At 43.3% G+C, this 25,065-nt stretch overlaps 1 protein-coding gene across 10 annotated transcripts in view; it reads right to left on the minus strand.

Moving 5' to 3' along the window:
• Positions 1 to 25,065, minus strand: part of LOC122562395 (unconventional myosin-XVIIIb-like) — a 416,560-nt gene that overhangs the window by 57,247 nt on the left and 334,248 nt on the right. For all 10 annotated transcript variants that reach the window (XM_087999921.1, XM_087999916.1, XM_087999915.1 and 7 more), the window contains 4 exons: positions 13,748 to 13,861; positions 10,119 to 10,235; positions 7,855 to 7,938; positions 1,480 to 1,617 (listed from right to left, as the gene is read on the minus strand). In XM_087999921.1, the coding sequence (XP_087856047.1) occupies positions 1,480 to 1,617; positions 7,855 to 7,938; positions 10,119 to 10,235; positions 13,748 to 13,861 (453 nt within the window). The remainder of the gene's footprint in view (positions 1 to 1,479; positions 1,618 to 7,854; positions 7,939 to 10,118; positions 10,236 to 13,747; positions 13,862 to 25,065) is intronic.

The following is a 25,065-nucleotide window of genomic DNA, read 5'->3' on the forward strand; positions in this document are numbered from 1 at the left end:
CGATGTTTCGGGCCTGATGAAGGGCTTATGCCCGAAACATGGACTCTCCTGCTCCTCGGTTGCTGCCTGACCTTCTGTGCCTTTCCAGCTCAATACATCAGAGATTCCAAGACAATTATTGCTCAGCTTCGAAGTAAAATTGTCAGCAAAAGGTTCACACAAATAGGGAACTAGGAGAAACATATAAGTGCCTTAGTGGGCAAGAAACCCTACACCAGCATAAGCACCCTGGGGCAAATCGCCAATGACATTAGAATCAATATTGGGTGGATGCTTACACTCATTCAAACGTTATCTTGCTGACTACTTTTTTCACATTACACATTACTAATTTATAATTTTATCATAACCAAATAGAAAAACATTCCCCTTTCCAAGAAACCTTGTAATTAATCTTCCCAAAATTCCTCAATCTTGTTCTACCGCTGTGATTTCAAATTCTATGAGTCCCGGGAAATGTAATTCCTGCGCAGAGATAGAGGATTAGGCAAGGGCCTAGTGATAGTGATATGATGGAGTTTTAGAATAAATGAATGAATGATTTCATTGTCACATGTAATTTACAGTGAGAAACACAATAAAATGCAGTGAGAAAGCTTTTCCACTGTCACCATGATCTGGCACCACTTTGAATAGTTTAAGAATAAGAAAAACAAGAAAGAAGTAACCAAAAGAGAGTCCATCAGCCTTGAGCCAGCTCATCATCAAAAACACCGACACCACCTCACCACAACCTCCACCGCTGGACCCAATCCATGTTGACGCCATCTTTCAGCACCAGGCCTACCTCACCGACAGTGTCTCCGCCGATGTAGTGGCAGCCAATTCTGATGCCAGGTCCCGTGCTGACCCCAGAAAAGTAAGCAGGGGCTCACTCGAATCCGTGCTGATGCCTTCCACGCTCCGGACCAGAGTTCAGTAAAGGAAAGGAGAAACAACAAACGAAAAGAGAACAAAGAAAAGAAAAGTGGTCGGAGCAGATGAGCCCCAGCTCAAGAGCCCTACTCCGCCGTCACCTTGACGACATGCATGCCTCATCATCAATCCAGAGACGCAGGTAATGTTCTGGAGACCCAGGTTTGAATCCCACTGTGGCAGACGATGGAATTTGTATTTAATAATAATGTGCAATTAAGAGTTTGATGATGACCATAAAACCAGTACCATTTATCAGGAAATGCCCATCTTGTTCACTAATGTCCTTCGGGGAAGGAAACTGCTGTCTTTATCTGATCAGGCCTACATATGACTTCAGACTCTCAGCAGTGTGGTTGATTCTTAACTGCCCTCTGGGCAATAAGTGCTAGATCATCCAGTGATGCCCTTATCCCATGAATGAATTAAAATACAGGAATCTAAGTCACAGTATGGATTCATAAGAGATGCCTAAGGTAGACATAGCGATTCGTAGGTTGTCTAGAAGGATAGGAAGAGGATTTAAACAGAAACCAATGGTTTTCAACACAAAGAAAAGTTTACCTCCAATCTCTTCAGCTGGGCCCTCTGGAACTCGAGTTTGCTCTCTAGATCACAGATAATAGCTTCCTGTCGGCTTACAATTCCTCGCTCCACCATCGAATGTTCCATATATTTTATCCTCTTCTGAGCAATCTGGAGCTGCATATTTGAGACGATTAATTACACACAAAGCGATTAACTTTAACACCAAAGAGAACTGCATAGGTAGTATGACTCCTTGTAACTTAAAAATAAATGGTTTAGAACAGATAGCTGTAATGGCCTGTATTCACCAGAGATACAGAGAGGCTAATTAAGTTGGTTAACGTTTCTGTAGAGGGTGGAAGGATAACATTACTGCCTTTGCAATACATGCTTCAAATGGGTAACTTGAAAAGGCTCTGTTTTATATTTTCTAATCAACCTGCTTTGATGTTATTACACACTTGGAACCCAGGCCTCCTGGCTCAGAGATGGGGACACTAGCACCGCATCAGAAAGGTACAAGGTTCTGTTTTATAATGCTATCCGAAAGGCTCACTCCTTTTCAAGTCCAGTAAGGGAATCAAAATGGGAGCACATTTACCGTTACGTTCACAAAAACAGGAATTGGGATCGTGTTCACCGTTACACTTACAAAAACAGGAAATGCTGGAGAAAGGCAGCAGGTCTGACAGCATATGTGGAGAGATAAACAGAGTTAACGTTTTGGGTCCAATGACCCTTCTTCAGAACTCAAAACATTAATTCTATTTCCTCCCCACAGATGCTGCCAGTCTTGCTGAGTTTCTCCAGCAATTCCTGTTGTTACTTCAGATCTGCAACATTTGCAGCTTTTTTTGTTTTATTTCATCATTACAGTGATAGCTGTACACTTTGAATATGCAATGGACCCAAACTTTACTCAATTCTAACAGGTTACAGCTATATAGCTGGACACAACCATGAATAGCCAGCTCAATGTGCCATTTCCCTATCTAGTTTCTTATTGGGTTGGGTAAAATAGAAAAATTGAATCATGCTGGTGTCACTCATGAGCTTTTCAAAATGAGCCATGATCTGAAACAAAGGTCATGAAGACAATAATCAAATACTCTATTTGGCATGTTTGCCTTCATTGCTCTGTCCTTTGAGTATAAGAGTTAGGACCGAGGTTGGGATTGTACAGGACATTGGTGAGGCCTTTTCTGGATGACTGTGTCCAGTTCTGGTCACCCAGTTATTGAAAGGACATTATTAAGCTAGAGAGGGCTCAGAAGAGATTTACCAGAATGTTGCCAATTTTGGAATGTTAGAGTTATAAAGAAAGTCCGGGACATTTTTCACTAAAGCGTAGAAGGCTGACAGGCGACCTCAGAGACATTTATTATTTTATAATAATGAGGGGTTTAGACAGAATTAATGGGAGTTGTCTTTTACTTAGGAAAGGGAATTTCAAGACAAGGGGGCACATTTTTAAGATGAGAGGAGAGAGGTTTAAAAAAGGTATGAGCGGCAAATTTCTTACATTGAGGGTGGTTTGTGTGGTTTCTGAGGAATTGGTGGATGTGGGTAAAATTACAATGTTTAAAAAGCATTTGGATAACAACATGAATAGTAAAGGTTTGGTGGGATATGGGCCAGGAACAGGCAGGTGGGACTAGTTGAGATTGGGATTATGGACAGCATGGACTGGCTGGACTGATGGGTCTGTCTCCATGCTGTATGACTTTATATTGCAATGTGGAGTGACAAGTATTGTTTGGAAGGTTTGTTTGAGTTACCAAAGATGAAACAAGGTGTCATGCACATATTACTGAGTTAGAAGTGGACAATCAAGAGAATTTTCAGTAATGGGTGAGGAAAGATTGAAATGAACTGGATTCTCTCAATCAAGATTAAATGAGTGGTCAATTGATGAACAAGGTTTTAACCCCGGTTTTTAATAAACGCTCAACAATTTTTTTTGTATTCTTCAAATGGATCAGAAATTTCAGGATCAAATATCCCAGTTTTTTCAAAAAGAAATTGAACTTGTAAGGGCATTTCTTCCAGAGTTTTGAATAAAACCGGTTATGTGCTGATACAGCTGCTTGAATTAATTCCATTACCTTTACGGATTCTTAACATTTGGCTTCAAACAGTTCAATGAAAAGTTTGCAGACATCTCCAATTTTACTGGTTTGATAAAGAAACACCTCACAGCATGGTAGCTCAGTGGTCAGCACTGCTGCCTCACTGCGCCAGGGACCCGGGTTCGATTCCAGCCTTGGGTAACTCTCTGTGCACAGTTTACACATTCTCCCGGTGTCTGGGTGGGTTTCCTCCCACAGTCCAAAGATGTGCAGGTTAGGTGGATTGGCCAGGCTGAATTACCCAGAGTGTCCAGGGATGTGTAGGCTAGGTGGATTAGCCATGGTTAACGCAGGTTACTGGGATAGGGTAAGGGGTTGGGCCTGGATGGGATGCTCTGTGGCGGGTCATTACAGATTCATTCAGCCAAATGGCCTACTTCCACACTGTAGGGTTCTCTGATTCAACTCTACTGCCACCATACTTAAGTGGATGCTTTGGACTGACAGACTTAATGGGCTGAAGAGCCTTGCTTAATGCTGTAGCCCTCTATGAATAGAATTAATTGAGGGTGAGGCGACCGTGGCTGACAAGGGAAGTCAGGGACAGCATTAAAGAGAAAGCATATAATGTGGCGAAGGACATTGGGAAGCCTGCAAAGACCAACAGAGGACTACAAATGAAGAAATAAGGAGGGAAAATATTAAACATGAGGGTAAGCCAGCCAGTAATATAAAAGAAGATTGCAAGAGTTTCTTTAGATATACAATGGGAAATTATTGGACCACTGGAGAAGTAGTAATGGGGAACAAAGAAATAGCTTAGGAACTGAACAAGTACTTTGCATCAGTCTTCACAGTGGAAGACACAAGCAAGCATCACAAACATTCAAGAGAGTCAGGGTCAGAAGTGAGTATGGTGGCCATCACCTAGGAAAAGGTGCTAGAAATACTGAAAGGTCTGAAGATAAATCAATCACCTGAACCTGATGGACTATACCCCAGAGTTCTCAAGGAGATAGCTGAAGAGATAGTGAAGGCTTTAGTAGTGATCTTCAAGGAATCACTGGAGTCTGTGAGGGTCCCAGAGGACCCCTGGAAAACTGCTAATGTAACCCCTGTTTAAGAAGAGAGTAAGGTAAATTACAAAGCAATTAGCGTGACCTTGGTTGTCGTAAGAGTTTGGAGTCCATTGTGAAGGATGAGATTTCAGAATACTTGAAAGTGTATGTTAAAATAGGGTGAAGTCAGCAATGGTTTCATCAAGAGGAGGTCATATCTGACAAATCTGTTAGAATTCTTTGAAGAGGTAATGAACAGGTTAGACCAAGGAGAGCCAATGGATGTTATCTACTTGGATTTCCAGACGTCCTTTGACAAGGTGCTGTACAGGAGGCTGCTGAGTAAGAAAATGGCCCATGGTATTAGAGGCAAGGTGCTAACATGAGAGAGGCTTGGCTGTCTGGCAGAAAGCAGAGAGTGGGGTAAAAGGGTCCTTCTCAGGATGGCAGCCGATGACAAGTGGTGTTCCACAAGGGCTAGTGTTGGGTCCATAACTTTTCACTTTATACCTTAATTATCTAAATAAAGGAACTGAGGGTATTCTGGCTAAGTTTGCAGATGAAACAAAGATAGGTGGAAGGACAGGTAGCATTGGGGAGACTGGGAGGCTGCAGAAGGATTTAGACAGATTGGGAGGGTGACAATGAAGTGGCAGATGAAATACAATGTGGGAAAGTGTGAGGTCATGCACTTTGGTTGGAAGAATAGAGGCATGGACTATTTTTAAATCTGAAGTGCAAAGAGACTTGGGAGTTCTAGTCCAGAATTCTCTAAAGGTAAACTTGCAGGTTGAGTCAGCAGTTGGGAAGGCAAATGCAATGTTGGCTTGGACTAGAATATAAAAGCAGGGATGTACCTCTGAGGCTCTCTAAGGCCATGTCCAGACCACATTTGGGGTATTGTGAGCAATCTTGGGCCCATTACCTCAGAAAGGATGTACTGGCCCTAGAGCAGTTCATGAGAATGATGCCAGAAATGAAAGGCTTAACATATGAGGAACATTTGAAGATTATGGCTCTATACTAGATGGAATTTAAAAGGATGAGGGGGATCTAATTGAAACTGACAGAATACTGAATGGCCTGGAAAGAGTGGATATTGGGATGATTTCAGATAGTCAACATGGTTTCATCAAGGGCAAGCTGTGTTTCACAAACCTCATTGAGCTTTTTGAGAAGGTGACCAAGCATGTAGATGAGAGTAGGGCAGTTGACGTGGTGTACATGGACTTCAGTAAAGCCTTTGATATGGTTCCACATGGTAGGCTGCTGGAGAAAATGCAGGGGCATGGGATTGAGGGTGATTTAGCAGTTTGGATTAGAAACTGGCTTTCTGAAAGAAGGCAGCAAGTGGTGGTTGATGGAAAATATTCAGCGTGGGGTCCAGTTACTAGTGGTGTGCCACAAGGATCTGTTTTGGGACAACTGCTGTTTGTCATTTTTATAAATGACTTAGACGCAGGCAAAGGTGGATGGGTTAGTAAATTTGCAAACGACACTAAAGTCGGTGGAGTAGTGGACAGTTTGGAAGAATGTTACAGGTTGCAGGGGGACTTGGATAAACTGCAAAATTGGGCTGAGAGGTGGCAAATGGAGTTCAATGCAGCTAATGTGAGGTGATTCACTTTGGGAAGAATAACAGGAAGGCAAAATACTGGATCAATGGAAAGATTCTTGGTAGTGTGGATGTGCAGAGGGATCTTGGAGACCATGTACATAGATCCCTGAAAATTGGCACCCAGGTGGATAGTGTTGTTAAGAAGGTATGCGGTTTGTTAGATTTCATTGGTAGAGGGATTGAGTTCCGGAGTCGCAATATCATGCTGCAACCATTCAAAATACCAGTGCAGCCACACTTGGAATATTGTGTACAGTTCTGGTCGCCATATTTCAGGAAGGATGCGGAAGCATTGGAAAAGGTACAGAGGAAATTTACCAGAACGTTGCCTGGTCTGGAGGGAACATCTTATGAGGAAAGGCTGAGAGACATAGGTCTGTTCTCATTGGAAAGAAGAAGGCTAAGAGGGGATTTGATAGAGACACACAAGATGATCAGAGGATTAGATGGGGTAGACAGTGAAAGTCTTTTTCCTAGGTTGATGATGTCAGCTTTTACGAGGGGGCATAACTACAAATTGAGGGGTGATAGATTTATGACACATGTTAGAGGCAGGTTCTTTACTCAGAGGGCATTCCACGCCCTACCTGCCTATGTGGTTAACTCAGCCACATTAGGGAGATTTAAACAATCTTTGGATAAGCACATGGATGATGATGGGATAGTGTAGGGGGATGAGCTGAGAATAGTTCACAGGTTGGCACAACATTGAGGGCCGAAGGGCCTGTTCTGCGCTGTATTGTTCTATGTTCTATGTTCTAAGATGTTTCCATTGGCAGGAGACACTAAGACCTGAGGGCACAGCCTTAGAGTAAAGGGAAGACCTTTTAGAACAGAGATGAGGAGAGACATCTTCAGCCAGAGAGCCGTAAATTTATGGAATTCATTACCACAGAAGGCTGTGGGGGCCAGGTCATTGAGTATATTTAAAATGGAGACGGAGAGGTTCTTGATTGTAAAGGGAATCAAACTTATCAGCCATGATTGAATGGTAGAGCAGACTCAATGGGCCGAATGGCCCATCTTCTGCTCCTATGTCTTATGATTTTGCTCTGAATAATACATTCATCTTTGATCTTCAGAAGACATTAATTCTTGATAGAATATCAAAACTATGTGCTGCCCCTTATAGGTCCATTACTGTAGCATAAAGGAGACAGGGATGTGTTTTTTTTAGATTCCCTACAGTGTGGAAACAGCCCTTTTGGCCCAACAAGTCCACAACGACCCTCTGAAGAGCAACCCATCCAGACCCATTCCCCCTCTGACTAATGTACCTAACACTACAGACAATTTAGCATGGCCAATTCACCTGACCTGCACATCTTTGGACTGTGAGAAGAAACCAGAGCACCCAGAGGAAACCCACGCAGACACAGGGAGAATGTGCAAACTCCACACAGACAGTCACCCGAGGCTGGAATCGAACCTGAGACCTTGGTGCTATGAGGCAGTAGCGCTAACCACTGAGCCATCATACCGCCATTCAATATGAAAGTAAGACTGAAGCTATTGTCAATTTGCACAAAATGGGAATAGAAGGTGCAACAGCTACGAAGTCGATATACGGTCTTAAACCCAATGAAATGTTAATTGATCTCCGAACATCAATTACTCCCACAAAACTAACTATAAAATTACCAACTTGAGCATTAAAGCCTCTTACTTTTTCTTCAAAACTTTGCTTTTCCTTTGTAGCTTCTTCCAATTGACCTTGTAGCTCCTGTATCTGCGCAATGTCATTGGATGACTGGTCATAGAGAGTGAAACAACAGAATTTGATAAATTAGACTAAAATTAATATTGACAACAAATAAAGTTTCTTTTAATATGTATGAAACTGCAGCAACTCCCCTGAAAAAAAATCTGCTGGTCAGTGGAAAGATTTTCAGCAGCTTGTGGACAGAGCTGGACCATGTTCAGGCTTGGGCTAATGAGTAGCAAGTAATATTTGCAGCACACAAGTGCTCAGCAATGACAGTCCAAACAAGAACATAACCACCACCTCTTAACATTCAATATATTACTATCTCTGAATCCCCCAGAACCAATATCCAGAGGCAGGGTTCTGAGCAGAAACTAAGATGGACCAGCTATATCAACACCATGGCTACAAGAGAGATCAGAAGCTAGAAATTCCTGAGTTTTCAAAGCTCCTCATCATCTAAATGGCACAAGCCAAGATTATGATGGAATGCCCTGCTCTTGCTTGGATGAGTGTGGCTCCAGTAACACAAGAAGCTTGACAGCTACAGGACAAAATAATCCATCTGATTGGCATCTCACCCACTTCCTTGAACATTCATTCCCTCTACCACCAGTGCACAGTGGCAACAGTGGTTAGCATCTACATCAACATTCGAAGGCTCTTTGTGTAGTGCCTTCAAAGCTCACAAACACTTTGAAGGACGGAGACCAGAGATCTGTAGGAACAATGCCATAAGAGATATCCTCTCCAAGTCAAATGCTATCCTAACTTGGAAACATATCACCATTCTTTGACCATCTCAGGTCTCAAAAATCTGGAACCTGCTTCTTAACAGCACCCTGTGTGTATGTGTACCTTGGCTGCAGTGAGTCAAAGAAGGTAATTCATTGCAACAAGGATTATTGGGGATATGCATCAAATGTTGACCTTGCCAGTGATACACAAATGCCTTTAATAAACATCTTCTAAAAGGGGTGGTTGTTTGATGACCAACTTTTCCCAGATGATGCTTCTATCTTTCTTCTTACCCCCACTTTTTCTCTTTTAGTTTGAAACATATGTTTACAGGTTGTATCAATTTTTTATTTTGGATCTATCTTGTGAAGCACCTTGGGTTCTGTTTCAGAAATAATAAGTAGATGCACATTGTTGTCATTGTCGGAGACTACTCTGAATAATGAGGGTCAGTACGCCTTGAATGCAAGTTGCTAAACCCACAGACCTTGCCATTTCGAAGCACAAGAGCAACAGATGCATGAGGACGTCATCATTACAGCAATTCACATGACATGCAGCCTCAAAGGTACACTCACCATTCCTTCTCTCTCACTGAGTCATACATCTGAGTCAAACAGAATTGTGGGTGCGTCTATACCACACTGACTGCAGCAGTTCCAGAATGCAGCTCTCCACCAGGGCAATAAATGCTGACCTTGTCAGTGACATTCAAATCCCTTAAGGATAACTCTAAAAATGCAGGAGCTGCTGGGTTGAAAGGAGTGGTGGATTTTGCGTAATGTCTGAAGAAATCTCTATGGCTTTAGTCAGCTGATCTAATCGTCTGATGATGCATTTCTGTTGTGTCTTGGCTCAAACTTGGACTCTCATCCCTGCTTAACAAAAACAGGCACCTTCTGCAACTAAGTAAAACCCCTTCACAACTGCCCTCCACTACAATTTCATGCCCTGACCTCAACAAACTCAGGAGGAATGCAGAAGTAAAACATTCCTGGGTTGCAAACGTCATAAACAGAAATATTACCTTTCTTGCTCTGTAAAACAACCTTTCCTCCCTATTGTGAGGGAATTGAGTTTACAATAACTTAGAAAGAAACAAAATTGAGATTATGGTTCTGTGAATGCGCATGACTGATTCTTAAACATTAACAGAGTTTTAATATCACTGTCAATCAATATCATAAAATCACACGTTAATAGATCAAATGATGAGCGACAAATCATTTTTGCCAGTGGAGGTTTTGGGACAGAAGTGTTTGCAGCAGTGTTTCTTTATTTTCAGAATGTGCCCCAGATGGAGATGCATGAAGTCTGCTGACTGAGCTGATGCTGAGGATATATTGAAAGAAATAGGACAGCATTCCACATTTGGTGGAATCAAAATGAAACAAAGCACAAAGGACCAATCTGTTCACCGCGATGAGCATGATCCGATGTAAACAACATGAACCTGCGAGCGTAAATCAACAATTTAGTCTGCTTACCTGAGCAATCAGGTCCTTGTGTTTCTTCATGAGTCCATTCAGATCCTCCTGATCTTCTTCAAGCCGTTTCAGTAGATCAGCCTTTTCATGCTCCAGTTGGTATAACTGCTCATCAACCTACCGTCAAACAGACACAGACCTCAGCGAAGGATGGACTAACTCACATTTAGCATCTTTCTTCATCGTTATCCTCATTCACAATCCTATTGTAATCCTATATCTGCCATAATCATACAGTAATCCTATATCCTCCATAATCATATAGTAATCCTATATCCTCCATAATCCTATAGTAATCCTATATCTTCCATAATCATATAGTAGATACCATATGTAGATTATCCAAGGTTTCTCCTCAAATTCAACACTTTTGTGCATTTTTCTTTCTGCTATTTGAGCAACTTCAGGAATCAAATATTCTGGAAATTAGGGAACTGACGACTCTCTGCACCTGATCCACACGGATGTTAGCTTCTACAGACTGACTTATCCAAGGTTTCCAATAATGTCTCCCCCTCCTATCCCACAATTGGGGGTCTGAGCTTTTTGCTGATTCACAATTATCGGTTTGGAAGCTGGAAAGAGCTCCAAGTTCCAAAGTTCAGTCCAAAATTGTTCAAGCTGGGGCTGCATGGTGTGATTGACCAAGACATTACCAGCACATACGTTGAGAGAGAGGTGGTCTATCTAATGGTTTGCACAAACATGTGGTTGTATTTTGTCCATCAAATCTTGTACCCTCTTTATCCAATAACACCAAATACTGTCCATTCAAACAGGTTGTTTGTTCACTGTTTATGGACTGAGGGTCTTTTCTGTATGGTATGATTCTGTGACTTGCCCACAATTTCTCTATAATGCTTATGGTCAAATACCCTCTGTGTTGCATGAGACATCTTCCCTCACTCGCTCACATTGTCAGACATCCCCCCACAACCCCATCCCCTTCATGCTGCCTCTTTACACCTCAACATCTTCCCCTTAATGCCCAGCCCTAATGCCACTCACTTGCATCTTACTCATTTGCCCCCACTATGCCATTACAGGAAAAGACATCCCACAACAGGGAAGAGCAATTCCAATGAGTGGGGGTGTCAGTGCCAGATATCTGTGTCCTCACCCCTTCCAAGGAAAGGATACTTGCCCTCCCAGGTAAAGACAAAGACCATTCCTGCAGAGATTCATGGAAATCCATATCCCAACAAGTAAGAACCACTTATCATTCCATTGCAACACTCACACTCACCATCGGTCACGACAATGTATTAAACACCACCATGAACCAGTGCTCGCAAGGTCTTTTGTCCCTTGTGTCATCCTGGTACACCCATCTACCCCAGGCCCAGCCCAACACCCTCAGAGGAAAGGTCTCTGGCCTCACTGCATGTGAGTGCAGAGATATCTCGCCACATCGCTTGAGAAAAGTGGACAAGGTGCAGTGAGGTGACCTCTGCGTCGAGATGGGCCTCGCCAGCATCTCTCCTTTTCTACCACTCTTTTCACCTTCCTCACATCACTGAGAGGATTCCATTCACAATCTTTACACGTGGGTAATTTAAAAGCTGGCTACTGCTAGAATTACCCAGTGTACCCAAGGTCTGTCAATGGGCCTGTATGGGCTTTGCTTCTCCAATGGCTATCTCCTCTTACCTGGGCGACAGAGATATGGAAAGAGTAAGGTTTCTCTTGGATGGGCTGCCAATCAGGCAGAGATGCAGAAGAAGAGGCACCCTACTGTTGCTGTCTACCTCCCACCTTTCCTTAATAATGCTGACAGGCCCCAGGACAAAGTGAGGCTCTATTGTGAAAATGGGCTCTTTCCTCAAATTTAATACCAACACAGCCAGGGCTGGTTGTGCTATGAACAACAGTCCAGCAGACCCAATTGCCATTGGTAATTTTTGCTATGAACATGGACTCCCTCCGTGTAGTGCTGCATTTTACAGTGCAACTGAAATAGGGGCTTTCCAAACATGCAACGCTGACAGGAGAGTCATGCAAACTAACCACTGATAGAAAGTGAGGACTGCAGATGCTGGAGATCAGAGTCGAAGAGTGTGGTGCTGGAAAATCACAGCCAGTCAGGCAGCATCTGTGGAGCAGGAGAATTCCTGATGAAGAGCTCATGTCCGAAACATCAACTGTCCTGCTCCTCGGATGCTGCCTGACCAGGTGTGCTTTTCCAGCACCACACTCTTCGGACTCTAACCATTAATACTCACTAGTGAGTCCCAGCATTAGGAAAAAGACTAGTTACTCCTCAGTGCAGGAACAAGGGCAGCACGTGGAATTTTTTAATAGAGGAAAACCACCAGCAGCTCAAAACAACGGAGCATTAATGAGCAGATGGAAACAATTCTCTTGGTGAAAGGTAAATGGGACAGAAGAAAGATACTTAATGAAGACATTAATGGAAATGATTCAGACAAAACCCTAAGATGAACTGAAGGGAACTTCATGCCTTGGGAAAGAGCACAGTGTGGATACCAGAGGAAAGAAATTAGGTAAATCTCTCCCAGATTTTGAGTTAAATTGGGAAGGTTCGTGTTTTGTGTTCGGGGTTTTCTTATTGCCAGTACAAAACCCATAATCAAAGAGACCAGACAAGCTGTGTTAAACCATCAGAAACAGCCTGGGCAGGGGACACCAAACTTTTATTTCACATGAGAAAGGATAATTCCCTTTGATGTTGCGCTGACAAGCTAATGGGAATCAACTGAGATGCATGCAATTGATGTGACAGCTTTAGGATTGTGTGTTCACAGAGGCGTCAGCATATCACGCCATCACAAAACAGAAGCAAAAAGGAAATCAAAGCAAAATGGAGCTGAGTGGGAAATTTCAGATATTCTTATTTTTTTCCTTCGAAGTCTTTCGACTTCTTTAAGTATTTGGGAAGGGTAGGTGTCAAAAAGACAGGAAAGAGATTGTCAGGTACTACAGAAAAGGCTTTCAGTTCACCAAATCCGAACTTAATGAGGCTGGTTTAACACACATAGGGAATTTAGCTCTGCTTTGATTATTTTCTTATTTCCCACAGAGCACAGAACAGCAATGTCAGTTTTAAGATGAGGTCTAGTTATTTAAGCAGCAAATCTATAATCCTACAGCACTGGGTATTCTACTCACTTAATAAATGCAAGTCGGCCAATCACATGAAGGAAAACTTGGGTATTAGAGCTTATAATTCACTTGCAATAATTACTGTGTGGGAAACGCCATGGTGTCACTCCTTAATATTCATGCAAACGGAGGAATGAGAAAGGTTGGAGTTAAGTATGCAGCAGTCGAGAGTGTGGTGCTGGGAAAGTACAGCAGGTCAGGCAGCATCGAAGGAGCAGGAAAATTGATGTTTCGGGCAAAAGCCCTTCATCAGGAATGAGGCAGCCTCATTCCTGATGAAGGGCATTTGCCTGAAATGTCAACTTTCCTGCTCCTCGGATGCTGCCTGGCCTGCTGTGCTTTTCCAGCACCACACTCTCGACTCTAATCTCCAGCAACTGCAGACCTCACTTTTGCCTTAGGTATGCAGCAGCCAGTAGCTGAGAAAGATGAATCATCTGGTAGTCTAGCGAAATTGGATAGTGAACTGAAGACTGAAACACAAGAGAAGGAACAAACTTTCTTACCGTGTTCTTGTTCCTCTGAGTATTTTCCAGCTGAACATGGAGGTTTTCCAATTCCTGCAACGTAGATTTGTAAACCTTCTCTGTTTCTGCACAGCGAGCCAAGCTTTCATCTAACTGGTGAGGGAAAAGTAGAAAAGGATTTTGGAATGTTAACTCGACAAGCCGATAATTTGATTGTAACCACAAGAATCATGCTCTTTCCATTTCAGCAAATGACAAATAGCACAACTGTGCACCGAAGTATCGATGCAAGGTCTCAGGGTACAAGAATGTACCCCCTGTTACACAGTGAAGTGAGGTTCCCATCTCAGCCAAGTCATCTGGAAAAGGCTTCAGAAACATCAACATACACTGAAACAGAGGATTCATTTCATAATGGGTTCCATCCCACACATTTAATAACCTGAAGACAATCTCTACATAAATGATAGTCAAAAATTGAGAGCCAAAGGCACAGAATATTGCTCCAATTATAAATCCCCACCAATCCACTATGACCTTTTACTCTCCACATTGATCCCAGTAAAGTACTAAATGCAATAATGCAATTTATCTTGTCGCATCAAGTAGTTGATGACTTCAATCAATGATCGACAAATCTCAAAACCCATTCTCAACAAGAATTTTGGTTCTTTTTCAAAATATTTCTTCATTTCAAACTCAAATACCTTGTGAAAGTTTGTTTCACATATCGACCTTGGCTTCAGCACAAATACCATTTTTCCCAGGCACCAACAGTTCTGATGAAGAATCAATGAACTCAAAATGTTAACTCTGCTTTCTTCCCACAGATGTTGCCAGACAGGCTGAGTTTCACCAGCAATTTCTGTCTGAGTTCCACTTCTGCTGTGCAGGGGAACTATCCCTTCTAACCTCCCAAGGAGGTTAAATGTTGTAATTTCTCTCAATTCTACCACATCCTCTAGCAGCTTGTTCCATACATGCACCACCCTCTGTGTGAAAGGGTTGCCCCTCAGGTCCCTTTTAAATCTTTCCCCTCTCACACTAAACCTATGCTCTCTAATTTTGGACTCCCATAACCCTGGGATAAAGACTTAGGGCATTCAATTTATCCATGCTCCTTGTGATTTTATAAACCTCTACAAGGTCACTCCTCAGCCTCCGCGCTCTGGGGAAAAAGCCCTATCATTGAGTTCTACACTCAGGACTGCAGCACAGGCTGCCTTATATACCTAGCCCCCTAATCTCCATGAGAGCTAGCAACCATGAAATCAGTGAGAATGACATCTTTCCTACTCTCGAATCTCTATTAGAAACCTTTCACCATGTTACATCATGACCAATTGGATGTACTTGGGTTTTTAGCTAGAAATTGGATGAACAAAACTTGATGAAAGTTAGAACTGGCTCTGAAAAATAATTTTAATGTAACATGAGATTTAAGCACACAGAAGGCGCAAAAATCATGAAGCAAGGGTTCTTTATTCCACTAGCATCACTTCATTCCACGCAGGAATAGAATTTAAGGAATTGCATGGAACTCTTAACAGTACAGATAGGGATTCCACATGGGTTACACGGAGGTAACAACTTCCTTTGTCTGTCTATTCTCCCTTCTCATCAGCGTTCTCTTCACCAAATACACTGTTGCTTTTCTAATGAGAATCTACTTGACTGCTATAGTAACCTTTCCTCATTATTCCCATCTGCTGAAAGAGATCGTGGGAGACCAGCCAACTCCCTGGCTCAGTGTCCTCCATCATTATAGCCACCTGTTGCTGGAGGTTCCATTACATTAGACTTTGAGTGGATTTTCTGAAAATTAAAGTAGACTTTTGTCAACTAGAGTCCTAGAGGTATACAGCACAGAACATGTACATGTTCAAAGACTGACCACTATGGGAAATAAAACTAAAACTGACAGTCTATCAAGCTAGGCCTAACTCTATGCTAGCATCAGCTTGGATCATAATAAAGTTAAGGAGTGACTCAGTCAAGGAGTTTAAGATATTAAGATGAACAGATAGGATAGATACATGGAAATGTTTTCCCACTGGTTGGCAAATATGAAATTAAGGCAATGACCAGTAGTATCCATGACCAAAAGAGAAAATGCTGGAAAATCTCAGCAGGTCTGGCAGCATCTGTAAGGAGAGAAAAGAGCTGATGTTTCGAGCATAGCTGACCCTTTGTCAAAGCTCTCTTCACCTTCTCTCTATGCTCTCCATGACTCTAGTATCCATGACCAACAGGTTCTCCCATGTGAATGCAAGTGAAGGTGTAGTCACTGCTGGCGACAATTGGATCTATCCTTTTCTCTGTCATGCTGGCTCTCCACTTAGTCTCAAAGGACTCTTTAGCATTCCTGATGTAGCATCAGTGGGTTTCCTAATCTATCACCTGTGCCTCTCACTGGTGAAGGTTAACATCACACACAGTTAACTATTGTTAATGTTAGAGATTAAAGTTTGCTAGATTTTGTTAATGAGAATGGATAAGGCATTAGGTCACAGCTGAACCTTGATCCTATTGCATGTTGGAACAGATTCGAGGAGCTAAGTGTTCCCATATTCCTATGGGTGACAGGAAACTAACAAGTAGGCAAGTTAGATAATATCAATAATAAATTGCACCAAGGCCAAGTGTTGAAATTTGGAATTACTCAGCTGATCAGACAGTATGAGAAAGAGAAAGACAACATCATGCATCATATATTTGAGAAGAGGACAACAGTAAGTAGACAATAATTCATCATGTGAAACACTTGGCAAGCTCTGTAGAGGAAGTTGCATCATAAATGCAAGTAGTTTTATTCTGTGCACGAGCCAGACAGAATGAAGGGCTCCACCAAAAATCAATCTTTTCAATTGCAGTATATTTCCAACATTTTATTTTCAGACTTCTAATAATGATGGCTTTATCTAAGCAATTAGGATTCCTTTAACAGTGAACACATCAATGGACCACGTCATTGTGATTTATTTTGATTCATTTCTACGATGTAACAAAAAAAACTTTAACTTAACCTGAGATTGTTCTTGTGAAATTATTTTCCACTTTGACATCACATAAAGAACATTTTTGTGTGTATATTCCAAATCATCAAAAAAGCTCTACCAGCAACAAACTGTTGACAAAATATTAGGCCATTAAAGGTCCTCTCAGTCTTGATGGTCTAAACTGGCTCCTGTCTCCCACTGGAGAATTGATGGTCTAAACTGGCTCCCGTCTCCCACTGGAGACTTGATGGTCTAAACTGGCTCCCGTCTACCACTGGAGACTTGATGGTCTAAACTGGCTCCCGTCTCCCACTGGAGAATTGATGGTCTAAACTGTCTCCCGTCTCCCACTGGAGACTTGATGGTCTAAACTGGCTCCCGTCTCCCACTGGAGACTTGATGGTCTAAACTGGCTCCCGTCTCCCACTGGAGACTTGATGGTCTAAACTGGCTCCCGTCTCCCACTGGAGACTTGATGGTCTAAACTGGCTCCCGTCTCCCACTGGAGCAAGATCAAAGACCATTTTGCGGTTTCAGCTTATGCTACCTCAATGTATTATTTTCTTAGAGTCACAGAGAGCGTCAGGTCATTATTGCACCAAAGGAAGCCTTTTGATCCACCACTTTGATTCCAGTTCTTTGTGGAGCAGTCCAGTCCGTCCCATTCCCCAACTCTATGCTTGTAGTCTTTCAAAGTCTTTTTCCTCAAATGCCCGTCTAATCAGACTTAAAATTGTGCTGGGGGGGCATGGCCTGAGGAGGAAATCCAAAAACCCTGGTCAGAGTTTCACCTAATGTTCCCAGTTAAATAAATGTCAATGTAAATGATTCCAATATAATTATGGAACCATGTGTAGCCTTGCATTGTGCAAGAAATGATCCACTCCATTCTTTGTGTCTACTGTCAGAACTTTTGAAAACTCCTTTTGCCTGGCATTCAACCAACAAAGGATCCATATTAAATTTTGTCAGGTTTCTGTAACAACTGTTGAGATTGTTGGGGACAGGGAAGCTAGGAAAAATTCCAAATTTCATTGCTTTCTCTGGTCCTCCATTCTTTCCTTCCACTGCACTCCACTGCTTCAACTAACTGCTGGTGAAGTCTGGAGCCATTTTAATGCGACACTTTGAAGCTCCATCTCAAATCCCCACCGCCTCTCTTCCCATGTTACAGTAGTTGTAACAGTTCCAAAAGAATAGGCAAAAGTGAGGACGCAGATACTGGAGATTAGAGTCGGGAGCGTGGTGCTGGAAAAGCACAGCAGATCAGGCAGCACCCAAGGAGCAGGAGAATTGACGTTACGGGCAAAAGTCCTTCATCAGGAATGACTGACAATGACTGAAAAGTATATAGAGGCCTCCTGGGATCATGAAAGGGAGTAAATGATGCAATTTGTTTTGCACTGTGCTGTTTTATAATGCCCCAGTGAGATATATGTGGTACTTTTTCACATTCAAGGTGCTATGTAAATACAAAATGTAGTTGTTGTAGGCCACATTTTTTAAAAAAATTCTCAAAACACATTTACAAGGGGCTCAGTAGTTAGCACCGTTGCCTCACAGCGCCATAGGGGCCTATGTTCGAATCCAATCTCAGAAGAGTGTGTGGAGTTTGCAAATTCTCCCCATGTCTGCGTGGGTTTCCTCCGGGTGCTCCTGTTTCCTCTCACAGGCTAAAGATATGCAGGTTAGTTTGGCCGTGTTTAATTGCCAATAGTGTCCAGGAGATATGCAAGCTTGGGAAATACAGGGTTAAAGGGAAAGGCGAGGGGAATGGGTCTGGGTGGGATGCTCTTCAGAGGGTCAGTGTGGACTTGATAGGCCGAATGGCCTGCTTCCACACTGTAGGGATTCCCTGATTCTATAACTGTTCTACAGAACATGCTCCATCTCTCTCACAAAGGCTCAACACAATCTCATTCTCCACTGAGAACCACCATGGACTATTTCCTATCGCTTTACATGGTTCGAAATTGTAGAAACTTTGTTTGATGTTGTTTAATGATCAGTGTCATGCTGTTGTTCCTTAATGTTCACAGCTAGTGTTCACTGGTGATTGAGGAGCACAATTTGAAAAAAAATAGATTCCAACACCAGAAACTAATATTTTATGGAAAATGGTGAACTAAAAATGCGCAGTACTTCACCATTTCAGGCAGCTTTCCTTCAGATTGTTCAAATAAATCACCTTGAGAGTTTGTAAGATAAATAGATATTATTGGTCAGTGCTAAGTTCCAAATACACTCTGGGAACAGAGTAAGCAATCTTACTATAAAAAAGAAGTGAATATTAACCTGTTAAAGACTGTGAGAATGTTATGAGAGCACAATTATAATACGGGCACACACCGGGTCCATACACAAGTCGATTTGTACGCAGGTCAGAATACAATGGAATGACAATGTAAAGGAGCCATTTGTAAGGAAAGGAAATGTTGGGTCTTTATCCCTGTATGGGATTGCGTTTGTAATGAATGCTCGTAGGTCAGATGTACGCAATCAGGGATCCCCCCGACCCCCAGATATTTCTGCAAAATGGTTGGCAATTTGATGATATCACTCTTTCATCGACAGAATGCAGTTAGAAGTTACAATAACGTCATTTAGTGTAATGTTTTGATTGTCACCATGTGATGAAAGCTCATTATAGGTTATTATGATTATTATTTGGAAACATGGGCTCCAAAGTTGAAGAACAATGCAAAGTTATAAGTTTAATTTGTATTACTCTATTACATGGATTTCAGTTTTAATTGGTCTGTCAGTGATACCAGGGTGTGTGGAGTTTGTTCACACGTGCATTTTTAATCAAATTTCACAGCATTTAAGTAGGGCTGTGGACTTACCAGTTCAATGTATTAAAAAAAAGTCAAGAATATTGGGCTACTGCCGAGCAACGTTGTGGGCAACGACACCGGGAGGCAGAGACAGAAACATCCAGCAAGTTAGTGAACTAGAGTACAAGGACATTTAGAGAAAAAAGAGATACTCAACAGCAAAAACACTGTTAATTTAGCAATCCCTGAGCCAAGTCAAAAAGAAGACATGGCTGTCTCAGACGTCAGGAAGAGAAAAGGTCCAGAAGCAGACAGCTGTGATGTCAGCGAGCAAGATATCCGATGTATCTGCTGAAGGCATGCACTTAAGCAACACATGTTAAGGAGAGAGTGAGCTGAGTGAGCAGCTTAATAAAAATGAAAGAATTGTGAATTCTACGAATCAAAAACAAAATTGCTGGAAAAGATCAGCAGGTCTGGCAGCATCGATGGAGAGAAATCAGAGTTAATATTTCGGGTTGAGACATTCCGTACTATGAGGTAGAGAATTTATATTCACTGCAGCCTCAGCAATACAAAGGCCACACTATAACCCTGAGCAATGTGAAGGCCACACTATAACCCTGAGCAATGTGAAGGCCACACTATCATCCTGGGCCATATGAAGGCCACAATATAACCCTGAATAATGTGAAGGCCACACTATAACCCTGACCAATGTGAAGGCCACACTATAATCCTGACCAATACGAAGGCCACACTATAACCCTGACCAATACGAAGGCCACACTATAACCCTGAACAATGTGAAGGCCACACTATAACCCTGGGTATTGTGAAGGCCACATTATAACCCTGACCAATGTGAAGGACACACTATCAACCTGGGCCATGTGAAGGCCACACTATAACCCTGAGCAATGTGAAGGCCACTCTATGACCCTGAGCAATTTGAAGTCCACACGATAATCCTGGGCAATGTGTAGGCCACACTATAACCCTGAGCAATGTGAAGGCCACACTATAACCCTGAGCAATTTGAAGGCCACACTGTAATCCTGGGCAATGTGAAGGCCACACTATAACCCTGGGCAATGTGAAGGCCACACCACAACCCTGGGCAATGTGAAGTGCACACTATAACCCTGTGCAATGTGAAGGCCACATTATAACCATGGGCAATGTGAAGGTCACAGTATAACCCTGAGCAATGTGAAGGTCACACTACAGCCCTGACCAATGTGATGGCCACACTATAGCCCTGGGCAAAGTGGCAAAGTGAAGGTCACATTATAAACCTGGGCAAAGTGAAGTCCACACGATAACCCCGGGCAATATGAAGGTCACATATAACCCTGGGCACTGTGAAGGTCACACTATAACCCTGGGCAATATGAAGGACACACTATAGCCCTGACCAATGTGAAGGCCACACTATAAACATGACCAATGTGAAGGCCACCATATAATCCTGGCAATGTAAAGGTCACACGAGAACCCTGAGAAATGTGAAGGCCACACTATAACCCTGGGCAATGTGAGGTCCACACTATAGCCCTGAGCAATGTGAAGGTCACACTATAACTATGAGCAATATGAATGCCACACTATAACCCTGAGCAATGTGAAGGTCACACTATAACCATGAACAATGTGCAGTCCACACAATAACCCTGTGCAACATGAGGGCCTCACTATAACCCTGGGCAATGTGTAGGCCACAGTATAACCCTGGGCAATGTGAAGGCCACATTATATCCCTGGGCAATATGAAGGCCACACTATAACCCTGAGCAATGTGAAGGCCACATTATATCACTAGGCAATCTGAAGGTCACACTATAACCCCGAGCAATGTGAAGGTCAAACTATAACCCAGGGCAATGTGAAGGCCACACTATAATGCTGGGCAATGTGGAGGCCACAGTAGAACGCTGGGCAATGTGAAGCCAAAATGTAACCCTGGGCAATGTGAAGGTCACACTATAACCCAGAGCAATGAGAAGGTCACATTATAGCCCTGGGCAATGTGAACGCTACACTATCGCCCTGGACAATGCAAAGGCCATACTATAGTCCGGGGCAATGTGAAGGCCACACTATTAACCTGGGCAATGTAAAGGTCACACTATAACCATGACCAATGTGAAGGCCACACTATTAACCTGACCAATGTGAAGGCCACACTATATCCCAGACCAATGTGAAGGCCACACTGTAGCCCTAGGCAATGTGAAGGCCACACTATAACCCTGGGCAATGTGAAGGCCACACTATAACCCTGAGCAGTGTGAAGGACACACTATAGCACTGGGCAATGTGAAGGCCACGCTATTACCCTGAGCAATGTGAAGGTCACACTATAACCCTGACCAATGTGAAGGCCACACTATAACGCTTGGCAATACAAAGGCCACACTATAACCTTGGGCAATATGAAGGCCACACTATAACCCTGAGCAATGTGAAGTCCACACTATAACCGTGGGCAATGTGAAGGTCACATTATAGCCCTGGGCAAAGTGAAGGCCACACTATCACGCTTGGCAATACAAAGGCCACATTATAACCTTGGGCAATGTGAAGGCGACACTATATCTCTGAGCAATGTGACGGCCAAACTATAAAACTGAGCAATGTGAAGGCCACACTATAAACGTGGACAATGTGAAGGCCACACTATAGCCCTAAGCAATGTGAAGGCCATACTATAACCCTGTGCAATGTGTATGCCACACTATAAACATGGGCAATGTGAAGGTCACAGTATAGCCCTGAGCAATGTGAGGTCACATTATAGCCCTGGGCAATGTGAAGGCCACACTATAAACATGACCAATGTGAAGGTCACATATAACCCTGACCAATGTGAAGGCCACACTATAAACATGACCAATGTGAAGGTCACCATATAATCCTGGCAATGTAAAGGTCACACGAGAACCCTGAGAAATGTGAAGGCCACACCATAACCCTGAGCATGGTGAAGGCAACACTATAACCCTGACCAATGTGAAGGTCACACTATAAGCCTGGGCAATGAGAAGGCCACACTATAGCCCTGACCAATGTGATGGCCACACAATAGCCCTGAGCATTGTGAAGGCAACACTATAACCCTGACCAATGTGAAGGCCAAACTATAAGCCTGGGCAATGTGAAGGCCACATCGTAGCGCTGACCAATGTGATGGCCACACTATAGCCCTGGGCAATGTGAAGGCTGCATTATAACCCTGGACAACGTGAAGTCCACACTATAACCCTGGGCAAAGTGAAGTCCACACTATAACCCTGGGCAATGTGAAGGCCACACTATAGCCTTCGGCAATGTGAAGGCTGCATTATATCCCTGGACAATGTGAATTCCACACTATAACCCTGGACAACGTGAAGTCCACACGATAACCCTGGGCAAAGTGAAGTCCACACTATAACCCTGGGCAATGTGAAGGCCACACTATAACCTTGGGCAAAGTGAAGGCCACACTATAACCCTGGGCAATGTGAAGACACACTATAGCCTTCGGCAATGTGAAGGCCACACTATAACGCTGGGCAATGTGAAGGCCACACGATAACCCTGTGCAACGAAGGCCACACTACAGACCTGAGCAATGTGAAGGCCACACGCTAGCCCTGGGCAATGTGAAGGCCACACTATAACCCTGAGCAATGTGAATGCCACACTATAGCCCTGAGCAATGTGTAGGTCACACTATAGCCCTGAGCAATGTGAAGACCACACTATAGCCCTGTTCATTGTGAACGCCACACTATAACCCTGAGCAATGTGCAGTCCACACAATAACCCTGGGCAATATGAGGGCCACACTATAACCCTGGGCAATGTGAAGGCCACAGTATAACCCTGAGCAATGTGAAGACCACATTATATCCTTGGGCAATGTGAAGGCCACACTATAACCCCGAACAAAGTGAAGGCCAAACTATAAGCCTGAGCAATGTGAAGCCAAAATTTAACCCTGGGCAATGTGAAGGTCACACTATAACCCAGAGCAATGTGAAGGTCACGTTATAGCCCTGGGCAATGCGAACGCCACAGTACAGCCCTGGACAATACAAAGGCCACACTATAGTCCTGGACAATGTGAAGGCCACACTATAACCCTGGGCAATGTGAAGGCCACAATATAACCCTGATCATTGTGAAGGCAACACTATAACCCTAACCAATGTGAAGGCCACATTATAAGCCTGGGCAATGTAAAGGCCACACTGTAGCCCTGACCAATGTGATGGCCACACTATAGCCCTGGGCAAAGTGAAGGCCACTCTATAACCCTGGGCAATGTGAAAGCCACAGTATAACGCTGGGCAATGTGAAGCCAAAATGTAACCCTGGGCAATGTGAAGGTCACACTATAACCCAGAGCAATGAGAAGATCACATTATAGCCCTGGGCAATGTGAACGCCACACTATCGCCCTGGACAATGCAAAGGCCATACTATAGTCCGGGGCAATGTGAAGGCCACACTATTAACCTGGGCAATGTAAAGGTCACACTATAACCATGACCAATGTGAAGGCCATACTATTAACCTGACCAATGTGAAGGCCACACTATATCCCAGACCAATGTGAAGGCCACACTATAACCCTGGGCAATGTGAAGGCCACACTATAACCCTGAGCAGTGTGAAGGACACACTATACCACTGGGCAATGTGAAGGACACACTATAACCCTGGGCAATGTGAAGGCCACACAACAGCCCTGACCAATGTGAAGGCCACACTATAACCCTGAGAAATCTGAAGGCCACACTATAACCCAGTGCTATGTGAAGGCCACAATATAACCCTGGGCAATGTGAAGGCCACACTACAACCCTGGACAATGTGAAGTCCACACTATAACCCAGGGCAATGTGAAGGCCACATTATAACCATGGGCAATGTGAAGGTCACAGTATAACCCTGAGCAATGTGAAGGTCACATTATAGCCCTGGGCAAAGTGAAGGCCACGCTATAATGCTTGGCAATACAAAGGCCACATTATAACCTTGGGCAATATGAAGGCCACACTATAACCCTGAGCAATGTGAAGGCCACACAATAACCCTGGGCAATGTGAAGGCCACACAATAACCCTGGGCAATGTGAAGGCCACACAATAACCTTGGGCAATGTGAAGGCGACACTATAACTCTGAGCAATGTGACGGCCAAACTATAAAACTGAGCAATGTGAAGGCGACACTATAACCATGGGCAATGTGAAGGTCACAGTATAGCCCTGAGCAATGTGAAGGCCACACTATAACGCTTGGCAATACAAAGGCCACACTATAACCTTGGGCAATATGAAGGCCACACTATAACCCTGAGCAATGTGAAGGCCACACAATAACCCTGGGCAATGTGAAGGCCACACAATAACCCTGTGCAATGTATAGGCCACACTATAACCATGGGCAATGTGTAGGCCACACTATAACCATGGGCAATGTGAAGGTCACAGTATAGCCCTGAGCAATGTGAAGGCCACACTATAACGCTTGGCAATACAAAGGCCACACTATAACCTTGGGCAATATGAAGGCCACACTATAACCCT

Source organism: Chiloscyllium plagiosum, unplaced genomic scaffold, assembly GCF_037043375.1.
Source record: "Chiloscyllium plagiosum isolate Xiang-an unplaced genomic scaffold, Cpla_swu_hap1 HiC_scaffold_24, whole genome shotgun sequence".
Lineage (NCBI taxonomy): Eukaryota > Metazoa > Chordata > Chondrichthyes > Orectolobiformes > Hemiscylliidae > Chiloscyllium > Chiloscyllium plagiosum.